General features: G+C 34.8%; 2 protein-coding genes across 3 annotated transcripts; both read right to left on the reverse strand.

Moving 5' to 3' along the window:
* Window positions 1–282: 282 nt before the first annotated feature.
* LOC117100258 (TELO2-interacting protein 1 homolog) lies at window positions 283–17,949 on the reverse strand. Its single transcript, XM_033239860.1, has 25 exons — window positions 17,854–17,949; window positions 14,633–14,855; window positions 13,622–13,761; window positions 13,182–13,254; window positions 12,607–12,746; window positions 12,101–12,219; window positions 11,463–11,722; window positions 11,012–11,220; window positions 10,811–10,827; window positions 10,401–10,572; window positions 10,168–10,293; window positions 9,522–9,660; window positions 9,083–9,236; window positions 8,890–8,975; window positions 8,292–8,342; window positions 7,900–8,022; window positions 7,009–7,051; window positions 6,668–6,772; window positions 6,234–6,431; window positions 5,579–5,684; window positions 5,377–5,459; window positions 4,154–4,269; window positions 2,799–2,886; window positions 1,871–1,957; window positions 283–1,364 (listed from the first exon to the last, which is right to left on the reverse strand). Exons 1-25 carry the CDS (start codon window positions 17,867–17,869, stop codon window positions 1,263–1,265), a joined length of 2,976 nt encoding a protein of 991 aa, XP_033095751.1. The 5' UTR covers window positions 17,870–17,949; the 3' UTR covers window positions 283–1,262.
* Window positions 17,950–18,722: 773 nt separating this feature from the next.
* On the reverse strand, window positions 18,723–23,126 carry LOC117100357 (39S ribosomal protein L47, mitochondrial-like). Of its 2 annotated transcripts, none has more exons than XM_033240029.1 (6): window positions 23,015–23,126; window positions 21,782–21,930; window positions 20,880–20,940; window positions 20,237–20,333; window positions 19,857–20,033; window positions 18,723–19,440 (listed from the first exon to the last, which is right to left on the reverse strand). In XM_033240029.1, exons 2-6 carry the CDS (start codon window positions 21,828–21,830, stop codon window positions 19,285–19,287), a joined length of 540 nt encoding a protein of 179 aa, XP_033095920.1. In that variant the 5' UTR covers window positions 21,831–21,930; window positions 23,015–23,126; the 3' UTR covers window positions 18,723–19,284. The 2 variants fall into 2 exon arrangements, with proteins under 2 accessions (XP_033095920.1, XP_033095913.1); XM_033240022.1 differs by having other exon boundaries at window positions 22,962–23,102.
* Between the last annotated feature and the right edge of the window lie 843 nt (window positions 23,127–23,969).

Genomic DNA, 23,969 nt, shown 5'->3' on the forward strand with positions numbered 1-23,969 from the left:
CGATAGTTAAATGCTTTATTTATACAATTACAAAGAAATATTCATATTTGGAGACTTCAAAGCAGCGGCGCACGTAATAAAAATAAAGAAAAACGGGTGTGCTAATTGGCCAAAAATAAAATTTTATTCTTATTTAAAATCATCGATATCGGCAGGCGGTGGCTTCGCTAAACAATGTATAAAAAAAAGTCTCGCCTTACCATCATCACCTTAAATGATTGATGTGTTATCATAACCGATTCAAAAGTGTTGGAACTCGTCCATGGTGTTACGCAATTTAAATTTATTTTTATTTATTATTTATGAAGCTTCATCACTGCACAGAGAACAAAAGTACTGTACAAGGAAAACAAGACATAAAAAGCAGCAAAAGGAAAGGACGAACAGGTGTCAAGTACGTCTATCTACACCCCCCACCCCCTTGAACAAAATAAAACTAGCATCGAACAAAAAAGAGTTGTGGAAGAATTGCACATACGGTTTTTTTTTCCATTAAAAAAATATATAAAAAAGAGATAAACACACATTGAACAGACATACAGTATACATTTTAAGATTATTAAAAGACATTAGTCACACAATGCTCAAGTCTTAATTCGAGCCAATAGAAAACTTTAATAAAATTGCATTAACAAATTGACACAGGTTAGGTTGCCTTACGCTTCTGTAAGTCTGTGGGAAAGGCCTGGTACTAAACTCTGAAACTCCATTCCCTACAACACCAGTCATAATTATTGATAAAAAAAAAAAAAAACTCTTAATTCTCCTTCAGTTTCTACAGCAATTCCATTTTTTCCAGCACTGGTAGCAACCTATATACAGGTATTAGGTTTAGTAGGCAATTTATAAATATTTACATATCCAATAATTATAATATGTTCAATAAATCATCATTATATCAGTTGTTGAGTAAATATGCATACTGTACATTTCATAAATATACTTATATTAAAATGACAATTCGGCAGAGACAATTCGTTCCATAGGATAAATAGACATTAATATCCCATTTAACTCCATGAATTTCATTTAGAAACATCTGTTGGTATATTATTTGCCCTATCTGTGCTTCACCTGTCTCACAGGTTATTGACCCCTATCTATTTAAGTCTAACCATATGGGCTATCACCTTTCACTATAGAGAAATCTATTTTTCAGGTCGGAGTAGGGAGTCATCTAGCCTATGAGGCGCATAGTCCAGCCAATAAGACAAATTGTTCAGCGTATCAGACAAATCGTCCATCACCTGGTAGAACAACTATCAACTGACTGCTACTGAGTTTTTAGAATTTAAGTCCTCAAGCATCAGTTCTATTGCATCATATTCAACCATTTTCAACTGTTTCATCAGCTTCTGTGTACACTGGAAGAGAATGCACACATTTGCAGATTAAGAAACAGAAACATAATATTATTCAAACATTGCTTGTATCTTGTTTCGATTTAATTAATTTTCGATCACTGTCACAAAATTACAAAGTTACATTATATTCAATTAATTAAAATTCATAATTTAAAGGCAAAGCATGTAGCTGTCACTGGATAACTAAGTTAACTGCATTCAGATTTCCTGATGATGACATAATTAATGTCGAAATATTGAATCCCAACACGATGGCGTGTATTTCAATACTTGGAGTATGTATTATACTTTCTTATGCATTATTCTTGTTCCTTTGTTTTATAATTTTCAGTGTTTAAATTGTATTTTAACTTTAAAAACCAAAGACACATAACACAGATACTGATCTACAAAATACCAAAAATTCACATTTTACCACAATTTAGGTGACATCAAAATTTCAGCCCTTTTAAAGTAGGCATGAGGTGCAAACAAATCATATATTTTTAAAAAGAAAATATACTAACTGTTTTCAGAATGGGTGGTTGGTTATCATCAAGATATGGTATGCACACAAATGCTAACTTTAATACATCTAGTCCATCTATGTCCACCTAAAAAAAATATAAAAATCATTAGCATATATTTGCTATTCCTCAATGCATTTTATACTTTCATAAACACTTTATTCATTATTTTAATGGCATTACATGTAAATCTAACTACTTTAAGAGATCTTCTATATTGTAAGTATGTGCATATTTATGTATGTTTTCTTTATATTGTTTAATGGATTTGTCCACAACATGTACATTAAGTACTGTATATATATATACATGAATACACATCCTACATAATGTAAATTAATATTTTTCTTATTTTTTCTTCAGTTATAGCTAGTTTAAATATTGGTTAAAGTGTTTTTCCATAAACTATAGGGCTTGTACCTATTGTTAAAGCGCAGTTAAGCTCAATGCATTGTAATGTATTGTAGTTAGATTTATGTAGTGCTTTATATCGATGTCTCAAAGTGCTTGAGGTGTGGACTAGCTTTTACAATAACTTGCTTCTCCACTAAGGTGTCCTGGTGTCTGGGCTACATCGTAAACTACAACAGGATCTGTATGGACAAGTACACAGAGGTCACCCCCTACTCTTCTCCAAAGATGTACTGTGTTCTTTAAAGTGCACATGAGCCAAATTGTGTACACTGGGCCTACAGTTTATAGTCCTTATCTGAGAAGGCTTGTCTCACCACCAGAACTATAGGCGAGGGATACCATCAGAATCAGCGCAGATATTATGGCTGTACGTTGTGGTGTCCCAGCCTTAACCGCTCGGCTATTTGATTCGCATAGTGTGCTGCCAGTACAAAGGCATTACTTCCTATTAATGGAATTGATTTACATTCATGTACAGTGTACAAATGTACAGTATCATAAACCTGGATCTTACCTTCACACATATATGACCAATATTGCTCAAAATTGCCAACTGAAGTTTATATTCAAGGGTATGATGATATAGGCAATCTTTCTTCAAACTATTTCACAAAATAACAAATAAGATGTAAATAATAATGCATTAAAAAACGTTCTATTTAAAGAAATGAGCGAATATATGTCTCATATGAGCCACACAAATTGCAAGACCTTGAAAGACGAGAATTTCTGCACCAGATTTTGATAAAGTGTACTGATTTTATGAGGTCTTTACTATTAAGAGTGAATCAAAATTTTGTAAACACAAATATTTTTAAATCTTCTTCTCCAGTCGCTACATAGCTAGCGGGTGTGATCATGTTTATGGAGTGTGTTAGAAGGATTTGCAAGTAAGATACCTAATGTGAGCTGCGAGGGAAACTCCTTCTGTGTCTATATTTTTAATTAACCCTAACGCTGCCAGCTCTTTTCTTATTCAGTCAACCAGAGTGCCAGCTGTTAACATTACCTCTAATCCCCTGTGCCAGCTAATTACTTAACAAGGTCACCGTAATGCTAATTTTTGATAGTGTATACTATTTGCTCAATAATTCATAAACTATTGAGATTATGAAAATACAAATCTAAAAACAATTACTCAGCATTAGTTGTTTTGTACATGTATGCTTTTATTTCTGCATTTTATTTATCCTTTAGTGAATAAATGATAGGAATATTTTGTCAATAGGCCTATCACAAATAGTATATTGGGCCTAGGCCTATTAGCAGAGTATGTGTTTTAAAAGTCAAATTACTTGCTGATGAAAATCAAAATAAAGAATCCTCGGCCTACGTATATTTACTAAAATTACTATCACAGTCCAGGCCTAGCTAGGCCTAGGCTAGGTCTAGGCCTAGCGAATCCTAGGCCCAGAACATCATTTTCTATGTCTTTTATGTGAGTTTCTAAGTCTCCTTATTATCCAGCACAGCTGTAACAATTACAGAAGAATAAAGTTTTTCAGCATTTCAAAACATCATATTTTCAACTTGCAAAAATTCAAACTTCTAACAAAACAACACCCAGCAAGTTTCACATCAATGTGCACAAATTCATTAGCTTTCATATGCAGTAAACACTATTTGGGTTAGTGTTAAAACAGCCTCTCTATTGGTCGTTTTTTGGAAGACCTCCACCAATTCACATTTATGCAAAGGTGGCATTGGCTGACAGTGAGCCTATTCGCATTTATGCGAAACTGGCACGTACACCAACTGTGTGTTGTTCACATTTATGCAAAGATGGCAGTGTAAGGGTTGAAGCGTAATACAAGTATCACGTCTCGTATCAATAGCAATTAAATTGACATTTTGTGATGAGCAAGTTACCTGCACTGACTTTGTTGCTTTAGGTACCGAATTAGATTTGGAAGAACATCTTTTAACACACGCTTTTTAAGGAAATCATGACAAGCATTTGCAAGACTTGCAACACATTCCACAGCCTGTAATTAAAAATAATATTCATTCCCAAAGATGCATGAATTAAGCTGAAAATTATGTATAATAATATGCCAGTAATAAAAAGGGTATCATGCCAAGAACACGCTCAATGCACTTCACATTGGTATTGTGGTCAATGGATCAAACACATACTGAGCTCAGTCCTGTAGAGTTAAATAATATTGCAGCTAGCAGGGGTCAAAAGTTAGAGGAAACCCTTCCAGGAGATCTGGTTAAATGAGCTTTCTTAACATATTTAATTTTATTTTTCTGTGCATGGTGATTACCAATCGGCACTGACTTATGTGAAACAATGGATTCATTTGGTGTAAACACCAAGTATAGTCCACAAAAGTCTTGAAGAAGACTTATTTCCAGTGGGGTCCTTCTGGTGCTGATTGGGCAGTACACTGGGAGACAATCCCCTACTCTTTTCCGAAGATTGTACTGCGTGCACATGGGCCATAAATGCACACAGGACCAACGGCTTAAAAGTCTCATTCGAAAGACGGTGCACTATTGTAACTTGTATTTCAGCTCTCCAGCTGAAACACAAGGAGAGGCAGCAGTGGGAATTGAACCAGGGACCTAGAGATCTCACTGTTGAGCACACACACAGTGGCTACCACCAGATTAGCTGGCTGAGCTAAGCTGCTTTCTCTCTTGATTGTATTAAAATATGTAAAAATATGCAAATTTCATAAATTTTGTGGGAGATGGGTTTCTTTCCAGGAGATTGTTGCTTGCTTGCAGGAGTGCGGGAGGCCATGCCGAATTTTGAGAGACTCCAACAAATTCCGGGGTTTGGGACCTCCTGTGCTAATAATCAGTGGAATGGCATTTTGCCCAAAGACACAAGTAACATGCACAGTGAGGAGTGCGAAACTTCAAGGGTTACAAGCCCAAATCCAAACTGCTGTTCCACACAAGCCACAATGGCACTTATCAATCTTTTCAGTTTGTCTTCAACTCTTATATATTGTTTAGTTTGTAGAAATAAACATGAAGGAAAAGAGGTTCTTTTGAGCCTCATAAGACTTGGTCTTGGTAAATATATATATTAACATTTACAAACTGTTATGTTTAAAACACAATCAAATATAATGTACCTTTATTCTAACATTGTAGTTGGAGTGACTTAAACGCTGCACTATTGGTGACCACAGCTGATGAGCTAATGGCAACATGTCATCTTTGAGGGAAAGCAAAAATGAACGTCAAATGAAGTAAACACAAATAGTAACACTAAAAAGTAAAGTAAACAAATGCATGGCAATAAACAACAAACAATTGAACACAGATAACACAAACCTTGGTACGATGATATGCAGATAACACCCTCCATGACTATACTCAATATTAGTGTTTGTTGTTGCAAGCTCTCAATACCCAACAAATGGACGCAGTTCTCCAGTACCTGAAAATGTGAAATGATAATGAAAGGATTAAACAGTATTCAATAAAACCATTAAAAGCTGCGCTATAGCATAGGATATATACTCAGGGTCCCTCCAAAAGGCACAAACCACTGCTCACAGTCACATTTCACCAAACACCACAACTTACCACCACAAATCATGATATTTGTGAGAACATATATATTCTGATTATATATTGATTATAAATAAGATATTAGAGAGGAAAACTACAGTAAAAAACAAGGAATAAGCATCACCAATTTGTCAACTTTGAAGCACAAAATGAAGGCTTACTGGTATGTAGCTCATCAGAGCTATAGTGATGATAGTATCGGACTAACCTAGCCTATCCTACAAAAGTAATAATCAGGATTATAATCATGGATGGCTATCAGTACCGAAGATAAACTGCAAAAGTAATTGGATTAAATTCCTACTGCAAGCTCCTATAGAGTCCTTGTAATGTACCATTCATTCCCTAATCTTTAAAAATTATATTTATGTTTGAGCATGAAAATACATTTAATTGTTTATAAATCTTATTCCACCTGGACAACAATTTTGACATGCAGCGCTGGTTTTTCGGGTGTGCTGTCTTCTATGACCTCTTCAGTGTCTGTGGTTTCTTCTATTTCTCTTGTTGCTTCTCCATCGCAATTCTGAATATTTTCCTGTTGCAACCGATGATGTTTTACAATGAAGTCACACACACTTTCAGATACTGGTTCACTGGTCACAGTATGTTCCTATATAAAAAATATAGACATTTTAATATAATACAAGAATATTCAAGAATTAAATTGTTGGTTGATAGAATCAAGCTGGATTAGGTAGGGTTGAATTACATTTATATGCTCAAGCTTTCACTCCCGGCTCATTATAATAATAATTTAATTATGCAAGCATATTACACCTACAGTACGATTTTTCCAACAAAGAGCTTCATAAATGTTCAATTGAAATAAAATAATGCATGGCATACCTCAGAAATGACAAACCATTTCTTAATGGCCTCAACAAGTGCTTCACACACTAATAGCAAATGTTTCAGTTCTCCCTGCTGGTTTTGTCCAATCAAGTCTAGTACCTAGAAGTAGATACAGTATTATAAAAGTATAATATGCACCTGTTATTAAATCACTACTATCATTTGTATTAATTGGGTATTGATTGGAAAATAGTATTGTTATACCACAATAATTATATTATTATAATATACTATATCTTATTAAATATAATATGTAGAACCTATATGTGTAACCCAGTTATATTTTGATTATTATAATATACAGTATCTTATTAAATATAATATGTAAAACCTACTTGATTAATAGTTTGTTGAATCAGAGGAAGAAGATTGGCACCTCTGCAAAAAAAGAATTCAAAAATGAACAGATACTCAGATTCGATGTGCTTACGAAAGCATTAACTCTTTTAAAAGGTTGCGGTTAAGCTGGGCACATAATTGCGTTGACCGATAGTGACCTGCATGATTTCATACAGACCACAATTTGCTTTGTAAAGGGTTTCCATTAACTAAATCATACATGGATGCAAACAAAAAGACAGGCATTTAAACCATTAAATTCACTGCTCCTCTATATGTACATTTTAATAATAATAATAATAATAATTCTGGATTTATATAGCGCCTCCCGTTGACACAACCTCGAAGCGATTGAACATTATTACCCCCGGATCACTGGATCAAGCACATATGGAACACACACACTCAAGCCCCATAGGGGAATTCCATAATGTTGCAGCTGTATTCAGCGCAGGCTGTGTTTGAAGGTGGAGAGAGACAACCATGGATAAAGTGCCTTGCCCAAGGACAAAAGCGACTTGCACAGCGAGAGTTTTGAACCCCCGACCTCGAGGTTGGGAGTCCAAACCACAACCGATGCGCCAACCACTTCTACAAAGGTTCATTTTAAGGTTAGCTGGCGATTTGTCAATTACCGGAATTTAACACAGCTGTTAAAATGCCCCCACATCGTTTTACAGTGTCAACATCACAGAAGAAAAACAATTTTTGCACACCCTACTTTTGAATTTGCATAACCAGTTTCAAAATCCTGCCTAAAGCTTTGGCTTCCATATAGTGTGTTTGGCTTTAACATGTTCTAAAGATTGTAATTTTCCATTGGTCTAGTTTGTCTCCTTCATGGACAACAATAGGCTTAGTGTAAAGAACAGATAAGCAGAACTTACCCATACTGAAACATGGCTTGCAAAACTAACAATGCATTTGTGTTGAAGTGAGCGTGACGCAATTCATGCGTCAGGCAATCAAGTAAATAGTCTACATTTCTATAAATCAGTTCTTCAATACAACTGAAAATAACAAAATAGTCATAAGTATAAAAATATGCAAATCTTAAAATAATTTATTTATTTTGGTCTAGATGCAGATCAATACCATATCCTAATTGTCATATCATTTATTTTATCTCCTTATAACATAAAAGAACAAAATCATTGAAAAATCATAGTGCAAGTTTAAATATTTGTTTTTTAATGGATCAACAGAAACCGAAAAGTTATTATGGAAAATACAATTATGTTATTCCATACTACAAATAGTGAAATCAAACTTATTTTACCTGTACTTGCAAGCCTCGAAGAACTCTTTGACAGTCTTAAATGCTGACTGACTGAAAAAATAGAAAGTAATTAAATATTTAAACAAGTGATACTTCAGAACTACACACATTTTACTAGATTTCAAATTATCTGGTCACTATCAATTCTTATTCCTTTTATTCTTTTAAACAAAACTATGAATTGTATTTTAAAGACAGAGAATCATTGAGTTTATTTTCAAATTATATAATCGATAAATTGTAAGTTGTATACACTATTTTGATAAATTTAATCTTTCGTTGTTATAGCTTTATCCATGTTTGTATATTAGGAATTGATTATATTTTTAATAACATTATCTAATTTAATTTTTTTTTTTTATAATATATTTTATTTATTTTTTATTTATGTTATTTATTTATTTCCTATACTTTTATATATGTATACTTCATTTTATTGTGATTTATTGTATGATGTTGTATTTTATTTATTAAAGAGGGCCCCTGAACATCAGCATCACTTATGGGAAATTGGAAGAATTACCCCTATAAATATTGCTGAAATAAATAAATAAAAATAAAGGTACCACATTGAAATGTGACCGGTTGAACAACTTACCTAATTAGCATATTGCTATCTGAAACTTTTACAAGAACAGGATAAAGTGTGCTGATTAGAAATAGTTCAAAATCTTCCTTCAAAACCTTGAAAATGAATGAACAAAGTTGTCAAATTATCCATCAAACTTTAATAAAAATGTTTAATCAGACTAGAGCATTTCATAAGATCCGGTATGTTTACTATACTGCACCTTGGCAAATATTGCTAACCCTTCCAGCAGAAGACAACTTAACACAATTGTATTGTTTTTTGTAGTAAGTGGTAGAGATATTGAAACAGCTTCTTCTGTTATATCAGGTAACGAATGCCAGGAAGGCGAGGAGAGGTACTCATTAATAAGACGCCTACAATCAAATAAATAAATAAATACACAATTATTAAACGTAAAATTGTTAATTTTAACATAATAAATATTGAGCTACTACATTTATTCTTTAAAAGATTCTAACATTCACCAAAAAATTTAAATAAATATATTTGCATCAAACATAAAAAAAAAAAAGTTGACAACACATAAATTTACAAAAACAAAATATAAAATTTAAAATATATAAATACGGTATGTAAAACTAAAAATGTTAAGTGTTAAAAAACTGACAATTTTTTAATTACAGAATAGTAGCACTTACTTAATACAAGTTTGTGCAATTGGATGAGGGTAGCAACAGCCAGCAATCAGTTCATTTAGCACCCATACTGCCTGCCTCTGATAAACACAGGATTCCAAGAACAAATCCAGAAAGTACTCCACAAGTACATCCAGATCACCTATGGACAATAAGAGGTTTAAAAGATATGAATTAAAGAATAAAGTATCATACTTATGTCTGAAGACATACAGTGAGGTCCTACAGATGGCTAGTCTGAGCTGCATTGTGTTGTACTAGTATTAGTATGTATACTTCATGAGGTTGTGATGCAATAGGCAAAGGTTTAAGGATTTAATGTGCTGTATTTGAAAGATGCATTTTCTAGGCCTAATTCTAAGTAGAGGGTGCAGTAAATCACCAGGACGAAATAACCAACAACAGACCCACTATGGCAAAAAAGCAGGTAAGTTTATGAGGGTGGAATACTGAGGGGATTTAGCGTAAAAAAGCTTAAGAAAGGCACACACAACATCAGCTCACACTGCTCCACCATTTAGAAGAAGGCACTGTATTGTTAAATAGAGTGGACATGTATCTGTCGGCTTACGATCTGCTGCCCATCAGCTGATTAAGTGTGTGACAGGCTAACACAAGTGTAGGGCATCAAATGATCTCTAAAACTTACCATACGCTGCTAATGTTCTACAAATCTTCCTTGTCACCTCTTCAATTCTATTGTCATTAAATCTTTTGAACCTTCTCTCTGGATTCCATTGCATTTCATCTTGTGAACTAAAATTTACAGGTGTATCTAAAAAGGGGAAAAAACATTTTACTCAAAACATGAAATCAAACTTAGCACAAATTAACTCACAATCTTGACTAAAAGAAATAAATAATAAATTAACAAAACCATACCATGATATAAATTTTTCTGTTGCACTATCTTGATATCTTCCGTATCAAACTCGAGAACTGTCATTAAACAAATTGACAGACGTTTTAAATGTGATGATGAGCACAATACCTGTGAAATCTTCTCACCTGACAAAAGAACATACAAAATATATAAACGTTGTTCATGGACCTTCTGGAATGACAGGTAGGGGCTGGTGAATGAGGAGATATTAGGTGATTTTTAACTAAAATAAGATTAATATTCTAGCTGTCAGTTTTCAATTGGAAAGTAGGGTGTTCTCCACGTACTTACCGCCCTCTCTGATACACCTGCATTTCAATCTTCAGAACCTTATTTTCATGATGTTTTATACACTGACACAGGTAGTATTTATGAATATGTTTTCCTAAATTTTATATATATCTTTTGCTAGCTTTTCTTCATCATCTAAACACGCCAAAAAAAATCGAATTAATGGATTTGGTTTGAGGGGATTTTTTTTAAAGACATTTCCTAACTAATTTAAGCAGACTCATGCGATTCCCTGATCATATTCTTCTTCCCTGTTTTTTTTATTTATTCTTAATTTTTTTTTTTTTTCTGGTAACAAAGATATGTCAGGAGACTTTACCTGCAACCATAATGATTCGAGGGAGTGACATTGTAAGTGCAAACAAATTTTCCTCCAGAATCTCTGTAATATCTCTGCAGTTGTTCTCGTGGAATGTTTTTCTTACAGAGGATAACATTTCTGTGCTTGCATTTGCTACTTGCGGGTAAGGATCTGCAGATAAACTCACCAACATCTCAACAAGAATTGGGATACTTTCAGATAAGCTCCTGTTAAAAAATCAACCAGATATCACGTGACATACTATAGTATATAACTTAGTAGTAGCATTAGTAGTAATTATATTTTAAGCCCTCAATGTTATACAAGAAAAGTTAAGATTTGGGAGTTATAATATGACTATTTGGGATCCCCAATACTCTATAACCAAGGCTTTTATATGATTTGAGGAGTGGGGAGTTAATCACTTGGAAAAAGTTTGCTCTGCTACATCGTCATTAGAATTCCTCACCTTTTACATGTCTCTAAAAGCCTGTTAACAAAATTAGCAACTTCAAGACGGACTTTCCAATTACCATATCTTGCAACAACGCTGGCTTTAGTTAGTAGAATGTGCAATTTTTGTCCAGTTTGTTTTAGCCATGATTCGTTTCTGGTGATCACAAACTTGTGAGTCATTAAATTTCTGCATTCTGAAGACTTAAATGCCTCGCTAACTCCTGTATCATCAAGTACTTTCACTAGCATACATCCCCAGGTGTGTAATGCATACTAAACGAGAGATAAAATGTAACAAATATACGTAAAGAAACACATCAACAGTTGGAATTGGAAAAAAATTAAAGCATAATTTGGAAACAGAAGACACAAATAGGACATACAACAAGATCAACATCACCTACTAAAAACAGCAAATGAAAGCGTGTTTATGAGAAACACTCAAAGACAGAAAAATTATGTTTTCTTACAACTACTAGAGCATTGGCGACTCGTCTAATGAAAATATAACATTTCTCTATATAAAGTTGATGCCTGAGAACTGCTAACAGGAAGCAGTATATTTGATTATAATAAATAAAAAATTCAGTGAGATTAATAGACTAAACTTGTATTTGCATTAGGGTTATGTATTAGGCAGTTATGTCTTACTTTTGCAACTTTTGGTTCATTTATTATGATCTTGACAAGAGCTGAAGATGCACCTGGTAAAAATGATGTGAATACACAACCAATTTGACAAACTAATGCTGGATCAATACCAGTATTATCTACAATAGAAAAGGTAAAAAAATATCAATGATTAGAGAATAAAAAAAATGGATGGATGAATGAAAGAAAGAAATGAATGAATGAATGAATAAATTGAATGTAATGAATGAATGAATGAATTCAATGAATGGAATTGAATGAATGAATGAATGAATGAATTTATAATGAATTAATTAATGAACAGAGCACTAACAAATAATTGAAGAATTCACAGGAAAACAAAAAAATATATTTAAAAAAAACTAATTAAATAAAGTATGAATAAATAAATCAATAAAAATAGAATTGAATTTTTTATTGATGAGCCGACAATCCAAATAGTAGAAACAATGAATAAATATATAAATATTGATTGATTAATTATTAATTGAAAATCAATTATGTACCTTGACAGAGAGAGGAAAGGCAAGAGAGAGCCTGCACCCTGAGAACGTGTAACTTCTGATGCTCAGCCACATTTATCAGAACTGACACAGCATGGCCGACACTGGGTAAGTACTCAAAATTGAATAAACTGGACAGCGTGCTAAAAATAACAATAATAGTGGATGCTAAAGCAGGCACATGTTGCATCATACGATGGTCTTGCAACTTATTCCTATCACTTATAAGGGAGCAGTATTTTTTCACAATGCATATTAAACTTTATTGACTGTTGCTGCGATTTGGCTATCACTACATGACTATTGACCACCTCTACATGAGTACTGACCACCTTACTCACTACTGACTATTGCTAGGCAATAACTAACACTACGCGATTATTAAAAGTAACTATTTCCAATTTTTCTCAGCTAATACTCGATCTTTTGGGACACTAGTATGAAATAGTACCCTCAAAATTTACAACAATTGCTTATCATGTCTCCATGCTCAAAGCAATTGATCTATAGGAAGCTCAAAAGCATACCACTTCTTCACATGCTAACAAAGGATACAGGTGGGTATATCTTAAACTGACCTTGAATTTGCATTTTGAATTAGTTGATGTAAACACCTGACAGTGACTAGTTGAATTTCTTCTGGAAAGCTAGCTACAATTATAAACAAATAATAAATTAAACAATCTTAATGTCAACCTTAGAGACAAGCACCAGCTCAGTGATGTAGTGGGTGATACTAGGATAGCCTTTGGAAGCTACTGTATAGTTTAAATACCCTAAAAAATTTGTTAGGGGGAAAAGTTTGCCAGAGGAGTTGGTAAGGGGTGACTTCACTAGAGGCGACTTTACTAGTTCCCTGAGCTGAGCAGTCAGTGCAATAGCATGTCAGGTTAAACACAAAAATTCCTGCAATTTTTTTTTTATTGAAATCAAGAGCATTATCTGTAAATGATTTTGCTCAGTGATTGTCACAGATGAGCATAGTTCGATGATCCATAACAATATTCCTTAAATTTACCTGAAGGCGATTGTATATTCGTGCTTAGTAATGAGCAAAAAAGTTGAAAGTAATCAGAAAATAACTGCCAAGTGTTCAATGAGGTTTTCTCTAGTATCTCCAAAAGGCACTGCAGAGTTACTTCAAGCAGGTCCTCGGTTCTAAATTTAGAGAAACAAAATTTAAACAATTTTTAGAATTTTTAAAGTATTTTTTTTAAAAACTTTAAATAGTACTTTGTGCTGATCCTCTATACAAGCAATTATGATACAGTTGTGTCCGACCTCCAATTAGTAACCACTTTGGAGACCTGAAATTTAGGGTGGTTTCGGGGTTTAGTCTCAAATGACAAAAATCAGAATAGAGACCACCAGCTAAAAGTGGTCTTTAAACAGCATAATTATATGGTAACCAAACATGACGCCTCTAAATGAAGATCAAAGCTAAATGTGGCCTCCAAATGACAACATGGGACAACCATTTCCAGCCTCATAAGCAGGGAATTAAAGGAGTCTTGAATTGGAGGGCGAGCTATACGTTTATAAAGCATAACTGAACCTATGAGAGAAGAGTAGATTTCTACTGAACAGATACCCAGAGTATACAGGACGTTTAAAAAAATCAATTTCTTCAACCAACTTGCATTGGATTTGATTTAATTAAATTTTTTCTTCCTTTGGGTACAGTAGCGTTATCTAAGGGGATGTGCGAGAGGGAGAAAGCATGCCCCTCCAAAAATGACTCGGGCTCCGCTCCCCTTCTCCAGTTGCCCCCAAACATCACTTGCAAGTAGGTAAAAATCACCTTATTTTGCGAGTTATACCCCCTCACTGGTCATCAAGCACACCCATTTCACCTTCACGCTCCCCACACCCCCATTTCAATAATAAAGCCTCATAATGGCACAGGGAGTGGAGTTGTCACAGGATTGAACCAAGGTCCTTTGGATTAGAAGGCAAAGCATCTTCAAGCTATTCAACTCCATTACCTAAGTGAGTGATAATTACAGTACATAAATGACTTCTCACATACTTATTTCTTGGATTGTGCAGTATGATTCGGAGTGGGAAAAGGACATATTGCTGAAGATGCTGCAACACATATCCATCTAACTGCTGCAGTATATACAACAAGGCTCTAGCATTATTGCAGTCTGTTTGTTTGGTCAGCAATACGCAGACTGGACGCAATCGATTGAATGCTTCACTGAACACATCCTCCTGAGGCTGCATGGTATCTTGATTCAACGTTTGGGCTGAAAATAAACCTTAAAATTTTATCAAATTAATTCCAAACATATATTTTTTGAAGTTTTATATTCCTTTCATAAGACTTTATAGCGCCACTGAACATTGCATTATGCGGCGGATCCAGGGGGTGGGGGGAAGACAGCCTGAGCTTCTCATAAACGTGTTAAAATTATTTTTAAATATGTAGAAAACAAAGAAAAACATTTTTCTAGACCCACCATCTGTAAAAATCCCCTCCTGACCCTCAACCCCCTATTTCAAATTCCTGGATCCACCACTGCTGACATTTCAATATGTTCAATGATATCTAATCGGGGAATATTTGTGGGCATATAACAATTCTAATAAAATATTCTACCAAAATTTGAATGGTATTTCTTGAAATAGGGGCCAAATAACTGTCTAGGCCTAGGTAGCAACTTCCTTATTTCAAAAGGTATAGCTTCGTAAAATCCGTACAAAGTTAAAATAGCCATTACCAGAATGAAAAAGGGGCATGGTACCTAAATTTCAAAGGTTATAACTTAAGCGCCGTGGCTAGAGATACGGTACTGTATCTTAATTTCCGCTTGCTAAAATTATGGTAAATTGCACTATCCAATAAAATGCCGTCACCAACGTGATGACATTGTGCAAAAATCACTCGCTGTGATCCTGCTGACCTGTCGAGTTGTTATACAAAGCGACATAAGACAACGTCAAACTCATGAAGCAGAAAAACGTCCATAATTGAATAACTCACCAAAAATGAATACAGTAAATAAAATGCCACGTCTACAGAACAATTAATGGCAATCTTCTATTGCATATTCCACAAAATAAACCTAAGTGATTGTTACATTTATGGAGGTATGAAATACCTCCATGCTCAAAGATACATTACATAACACCTTTACTGTACAATAGCCAAGACTTTATCTACACAATGTGTTAGCTTTCACAAGCCCGTAGCCAGGGGGGTTCGTTGGGTGCGAAGTGCCCTTTCAACAAAGGCTGGCTAGCCTACACCTTGGGCCTAGCCTAGAGCCTATCATCATTAAAAAAAAGTCCTACTTTAATACCCAATTGTTAGGCCTACCTAGTAATATAAAAAAATAAATGAAAATAGGGCATTTCCAACTGTTACAACATTATTATTTAATCAGTACAAACGTGTAGGGCTAACTGCCCAAAATAGGAATAGGGCAGGGCAGTAGCAGCAGATCGTATCGCCGATCTTTCCGATACGATCGTCGGCCACCATATACTATATTACTATGGATGCAATATTTTATTGTGCAGTATGACCATTTAGGCACCAAAACCTTGACTCAGAAATACCGGGATGGTGTCCGGAGGGGGGATAGTTTCACCTGTATAATTATATATAATAATATTAATCGGGATAATAATACACTACAGCCAACCATACAAATTTGTTTCGGTTCTTTTTATGTTACTGATTGTCTTGAATGAGTACAGTGTGATACAACTTCCAAAGTGCTATAAGCCATACAGTACTTCTTATTTCTTAAAAAGAATAAAAATAAAGAATAAACCATAGGCCTACTGGTTTCTTTGGAGTTTGTATCATGCTACTGTAGGCTCTTGTTAATTTACCAGTACTGTAGTACTAAACTAGTAGTTTTTGTTTTTTTTATTTTTATCTTTGCCTAACTCAAAAAAATTACCTCTTTAATATATAAATTTTTTTTAAATGTATGGCCTCTCAAATCAATTAAATAACACCAGTACATGTCTAGAATGTTGGAGCTTCCAGGGGCTTCGCCCCCTGGACCCCCACCGCGCCTTTTTCCCATTGACCCTACCGGGGGCCCGTGGCGGCACCCTGGCCCCCAGCCAATGGTGCTTGTTTCGCTCGCAAGTGTCCTTTTAGTATCAAAAAGAACACCCCTATAAAAATCCTGGCTATGGACTTGGCTTTCATATGAGAAAGGATTTTATAATTAACTTACCTTTTCCTGATATTGACCTGACCATTTACAGTAGGTGAAAGATGCAACTCAATTAGTTATGTAACTTATAATTACAGCGTTGCAAGTTATTTGTATTCTGGGTGCACAATCACTAATAACATGATGGGTGGCATTGATTCAAAAGTGAACCCAATAAAATTCAAATCTAAAAAATCCAAGAAATATAGTACACATCATCGTGTTGGGATTCAATATTAAAACATTAACATTTACTATGGAGAAGTGTGTTTTCTTTTTTTTGAGTAGTGAGTTGTTAGTTATACTTTCACATCAGGTTTGATAAAACATATATTTGCAAGATACAGTAAGAGGATTAACTCATATTCAAGATAGGTAAAAGCACTAAATGTTGCTTCACCAATTTCCTCTGCATTGAGCGAGCGATTTCACAAGTCTCTATGAACAACGAGTCACACCGTCGGCAGCATTTTATTGGATGATGCCATTTACCGTACCTTTTTTTCAACGGAAGATAATATACGGTACCGTATCACTAGCCACGGCATAACTTAAAAATCTCTTGGAAATTGAAACTGAAATTTTGGATTCTTTCATTTGATAGCCATTTTTAGAATTTTTTTAAAGAAAAATTCAAGTGGGGTCACATCGTCATAAGCACTTTTTAATTTCTGGCTGATTTGAGCGAAAATGACCCAAAAAAGGACACGGCATTTCGCAAGTATTCACACAACAGATTATACTGGCAGATTAGAACACATATCAGTTTGGACACTCTAGGCCTCCTAACTAGTATAGACAGTAGCCTCAGAGTCATAGGAAAGGAAAGGGGAAAAGGATAGGCCTCTTCTAGGCCTAGGCCGAACTGGCTGACTATATGTACCGCCTGTCCTTTGCTATACTACTAGTACTAGGGCCTAGGTCAGCAGAGCAGAGGCCCTAACCCAACACTAACTACCGCCTAGGCTAGGGAATTGGGCCTATCGTCCAATTTTAACAACCCTTTTCATGATTCCTCTTTCGAGGGTAAGATTTAGATAATTACGAGAAACTAATGACAATGCACTACTACCTGCCATGTTCATACGATAGCTTTTCAGCTATTTTTGCATTTGTTTGTTGTTGATACCGCTTTTCCACCAGGCCACATGTGTGTGAACTTCGAGGTCAGCGACAGCAGAAACTGACTTGAAACTTCAGAGGTGTGGGACGCAAAAACGGCATAAACATATGAGGTTATCTATACCGTATGTCTGCAATTAGTCTTCTTTACCTAATTTAATCATTTGCTGCTATGAATTCTATTATTTTTATCAAATCTATGATTTAGTGCTATTTGTGTTTATGTATACGACTTGCAGTTGAAATAATTATAAAAATCATAATTGTGTCAATTTATTTTACATTTCTTGCAATGTAATATGCCTAGCTTTGTTCAGTATGTACTGTATTCACAACATACAAGATACAAAATAAAGGAGAGGTGAGGGTATTGCAATAGCGCGTGTCACACATGACAATGTTACATGTATCTCGGTCCTCATGAAACTTAGCGCTGATCGGAAAATACAGATTTTAGAATATTATTAATATATTTTCCAGCCGCAACAGTCGACAGAGCCAACTTGAGCGGATCGTTCGGCCTCGTTTGGCTAGGTCGAGTGGATCGACCGCGGACCAGAGTGGGGTGGGGGGTTGAGTCAAATTCTGGCCGGTGGACCAGAAGTGGTCCGGCCGGTGTACAACCTCCCCGATTGATGGGCTTGCCATGCAAGGCCTAAGATGATGCGGTCTGGATGGCGTACAATTTTTTTTTTTATTAGTACAGTAGAGATATGGTGCGCAACAGGGCAAATCTCAGATTATCTTGTTATATCTATTTAATTAAATAAAGATGACAAGCTGTGTCAACAATATGAAATACAAGTACTACATAGATACAATATAATGAGTTTTAAGTCTTTATTACTGCTTTTATATAACAGAGTACGAAATATGTATGATTGGTTTACTTGTGAAAGCAAAACCATATGCAAGGCAACTTGATAATTCAATCTCTATCGTCCTTTGAAATTAACAACTTTGTGAATAGACAAGTCTGATTAACTTAATTACCGCCTTCGAAACAGCGCAACAAACAAGCGATCAATTTGAAGGAGTGTGCCACATCCAAAAGCAAGTACTTAAAAGTTCCAGGATGTTTCATTATGAGATTAAGGCCGGGCGCACACTGTGTCAATCGACTGCACAGAGACTGCAATTTCAACAAGGCATGAACGATGGTTCATTTTCAATAACATTCAAGACTGTTTCTAAAAATCAGCAAAGAATCACATAGAACGAAGATGGATTCGGTCAGCGGACACAGGGTGTCAGAGATGAATTGTTTTCAGCCATGTGATTAAAATCAACCTGTTTTATAGGACATGCAGATGAGCATCATAATTAGTTGACAACAAAATATAATTGTTTTTGTCAGTTATAAGAGCTTTTCATGAAGTTAATCAATTTCAGCATCAGGAAATCTCTTCTTTAGCTTGCGTATTCGGTGACGTTCTCTCGTAAATGCTTTTTTCTTCTCTCTGACAACTTGTTCGAGGAAAATTTTTCTGTAGGTCTGAGTCCAAGGCTCATAATAATGTCGCTTGCGTGCCATCTGTAAAACATGAAATACTATTATAAAAGCTTTCCTTAACTTCCCATTTCTAAATATACAGTAAAATTTTCCAGAATAATTGTATTATAAGTTTAAAAGTATTATAAAAATATACACTGTCTGTGTAGAATATTGTAAACTGTTCTTTAAAAGAATCAAAGAATTTAAGCTTGGTTTCCATAAAAGTGATATAATGTCATTAAAGTTTTTTTCACTGCATACCTGTCCCTGACACAATTGGACTCTACCATTCGACTGACCAATCAGGGTAGTAAGAAGCTGTTATCAACAGCATAAAGCAACTTTATGGAAACCAGATTTAATAAATGCCAATAATACAGATCCAGTTGTGCTTATAAACAGACATTTTATTATCTAAAACCCTTATATTACCAAAAATTACATAAAGTACATACCCTTTTGTTAACGTGGAAGGGAACATAATATTCCTTTGCTGGTGAGTACCGTTTGTAACCCAGTGGAGAATTGATCCATCGTCCAGGGACCCCTTTCTCATAGCCTGTATCAAGCAGTTTCACTGCAGTGTCCCTCTCCTTCAGAACTTCCTCAAGATTTTTCATTGACTCTTCAACCTTGCAGAAAGAAAATATATTGGTTTTTTTTAAATTTTATATTGTACAATCAAATTGTTGTTTAATTGTATAATGTGAAGAGAGAATTTGAAAATTTGCAGCTCGCTTCTTGGTATGTTTCCAAATTTACAGAAATATTAATATTTATATAATATTATTTTGATTTGTTTTTTTTTTACTAATTCTTTTTCATGATGACTTACCTTCTCCAGTCTTTCTGGGCTTGGCATGTGTTTTTCAAGTCGATCTGATTCTTCTTCTAATGTGAGTAATAAATTACGCTCTATTAGCAACACATACCTGAAAAAATCAGATAAAAAGTGGGGTTCATTTAAGTCAGATTTGTTTTATTCCAAATAACACCACTCTCATAGAGCATAACACCAAATAACGCATTTGGCACTCTTTTATATTTATTTATATAAGCGCTTTGACAAAAAGACATCAACATCACAAGTATATGATCAGCAACACAATTAGTTAAAAACAAAATGTAATTGTTTTTGTCAGTTATAAGCGCTTATCATGAAGTTAATCAATTTCAGCATCAGGAAATCTCTTCTTCAGCTTGCGTATTCGGTGACGTCTTGTAAATGCTTTTTTCCTCTCTCTGACAACATGTTCGAGCAATACTTATGTAGGAGTGACTTGAGATGTATATATATATATATATTACCTTAAAGATATGCTCTCAGTTATAACAATTTTGAGTTTGAAAATGAAAATATAATAAATAGATTAATTTTTATATTTCAATATTGTCCTTGCCAATTATTAACAAAAGATAAAAAAATACCATTATTATATCCTTGGTATATTCTGAATTTTTGATTGCAAAGAACTTACCACAGTTTGTGTAAATCTACGTTGTCCTTCTGTCGGAGTTCTTCAGCGTACCAAGCTCGCCCTTAAATACACAAAAAAATAATCTGTGTTGAAATGAAACTATTTCTTTAATGTGCAATCCAATATATTCTTTTTATTATCAATGATATAAAATATACCTGGGTATAAGGCGACCCACATACAGTATAAGACAACCCCCCATATTTGAGAAGATTTTTGAACGATTTTTGTATGTCAGGTATATAAGACCCCCCCCCCTTCCACTGTTTCATGATACGATACAATACGATATTCTTTATTGTCACTTGAACAACAGGGTACAAATGAAATTCAAGTGATTGATCAAGGTACAATTTCAGAGAGGAATAAAGAAAAAAGTAAACTAACAAAGAACTCCAGAGAGACATATTCAAATAACTTAAATCTAATGAATCATATTGAATTTATTGAATGATTTTTGAACGATTTTTGTATGTCAGGTATATAAGACCCCCCCCCCCTCCACTGTTGAATCATATTGAATTTATTGAACGATTTTTGAACGATTTTTGTATGTCAGGTATATAAGACCCACCCCCACCCCCCTCCACTGTTTCATGGTTGGAATTCCTAATTTTTTTCTGCTTTTTATGGTCCTGACACTGCAGCTAGCTGGCTATAAAATGGAGCCAAATACGGTACATCAAACCAAAATAATAGAGAAAAAAAACCTGAGAAAGTAATATAAAATATAGAATTACTTATTTAAAAGAACCAAATGAGTTATCAACTTTCTACAAGTACAAGTCACAGAAGGAAAAAAAAAATTTTCATAATGGAGGTAGGTGTGGACCATCTGTCAAAGTACACACTGCTGAATATGATCTAGCAAGAAGCTATCAATTAATTACATCATTAATTACCATGCTTTATGACTCTTTCACCACGTTTGTCTTCCTCTTCAAAAAACATCTCAAGTCCACACCTACGTACACTTGTGTGGTAATTTGTAGCTGGTGCCAATAATCTGTTTCCATTTTTATGCGAAACTGTCAATGACTTTTCTTTTAACCTACAATGGAGGAATAGATTGGTAAATTAGTGTTTTTTGAAGGTTTGCATGGCGAGTATCAATAAGAAAATCATAAATATAAATAAAATAAAATGACAATATTTGATAAATACAGACTTGGTTGGAATTTGTACGGATTTATCTGCTACGGAGGCAAACTCTTACCTCGTCTGCACTTTAAACGATTGTATGTTTGTACCTCTTTGTATGTCCAGAATAAGAAATCGAGTGGGTAAATTTGTGGTTCAATATAAAGAAGTGAACAATAAGATTAATATTAAACATAAGGCTTGGAATAAATATCTTAAAAGCAGGGGCCAGAGGAGTTGGAACAGTTTTGTTCTGGCTTGTAATCAAGCTATTAATAAAGTACGTAAAGGCAACAACTTCTTTAGAGAAGAAAATACCATCGGAAATCAAGGCTAACCTGAAATCCTTTTAGCAGTAAGCCTATGTAAACAGTCAACAGAACGGAAGTATATACCTGCTATTTCTGATTTAAAAGATAACGTAGGTAACGCAGTGTCGTCTAATTTTTAAGCTGAATTATGTATTAATGAATCTTTATTGAAGCTTTTAAGAGGGTCCTTGGCAAAAATTAATCTCACTCGCAACACCACATACTGTACAACCAAAGTGCTAGCCTTCAAAATTGAATGTCTGCACTAAACTGGCGTACGGTTGAGAATCTTGTTGATATTCCTCCTGTTAATTGCACAGAAGTTTGGGATAATACCTGTTGACTAGGTCTGGGATCTACAGTAGTCATGGGCATAATTGTTTGTGGAAATTGTTTCGGTTTAGCCTAGTGATGTTTACAGTCTATTTTTGGCCTAGGCCTACGCCTATAGACCTGGATACGACGGGGCTCCTGCCCTCATGCGGAAGGCTGCCGCGAAGGCCTCCTTTCGTGGACGGTGTGGCAGCATATTTAGCAGGCCTAGCCTATTGTAGTCTACGATAATGAGGAATAGGACTAAATATTTAGTATTGCAAATTATCATTTAAATTGTTGACAATACAGCACTTACCTAACAAATGCTGACCAACGTATATGTTCTAATAATTGCTGTCCTTTACTCACCAACTTTAACATCGTGCAATCAAAGCGACGATGCAACAGAGTTCAAGATATTATTCTGTCCAAAGTGTGGAACGCCAAGAGAGCATTCCAAATTTTCTGCACACAAGGACCAGCAAATTTCCCTTTGTTTTTGTCTACTTCCCCCTTCTTGGGGGTGCAGTAGACACCATGTAGACTAGTCGCCTTGCAGTGAAGTCTAGAGTAGAAAAATAAATCCGGTAGAGGTCATGTGTGTAAATCCGGTATGGAAGAATGATGGGACGATTCATGAGCTAAAGATAAAAATGAATAGCAAGTCTACGAAATATGATGCCATGCTAGATAAGACCTATCACCCTACAATTAAGTTATTACAGAAAACTAGATAAGACCTGTCCTAGAAAGTTCACTAAAAAGTCACTACAGTAGCAAAAAACAAAAACCTGTAAAATAAAGGAGTAGACACCCGCTGAAAGCCTATTTTTTTCTTTGTTATTGGCCAAGATAGTACATATTGGTTGTTGGTGGTCGGGGAATTTGATCTTTACTACTTTAGGTAGGCCTAATTCTATGTTTGATAGATCTCCATCCCCATTCATTTTGGTAATTTTGTAACTACTCTACTGTTCTAAAATCCATTCTTTTAAATTAATTGAAAAGTTTTAGAACAGATCAATGCCGTAGCCAGGATTTTCAAACAGTGGGGGACAATATCAGGGTAGACCCATTTTTCGCGTAAATTCAAATAATGTGGACCAATTTTCTTAAAATTTGATTCATCGTCGGTCGACGATGGTAGCGTCCCTTCGCTGCCAAAAATAGTTTTTTTGGCAATTGCGTCCCCGGTGACATCGTGAGGGCATGGTGAAAGCTGGTTACGATTTGGTGGCACATCCATTGAGTATTTTCATACATCTGGCCATGTAGGTCAGTGGCGTATCTAGATGTCTTGAAATGGTGGTGGGATGATGGGGGA

The sequence above is a fragment of the Anneissia japonica genome, unplaced genomic scaffold, assembly GCF_011630105.1.
Source record: "Anneissia japonica isolate Jap-2015-1 unplaced genomic scaffold, ASM1163010v1 scaffold4446_len648930_cov198, whole genome shotgun sequence".
Lineage (NCBI taxonomy): Eukaryota > Metazoa > Echinodermata > Crinoidea > Comatulida > Comatulidae > Anneissia > Anneissia japonica.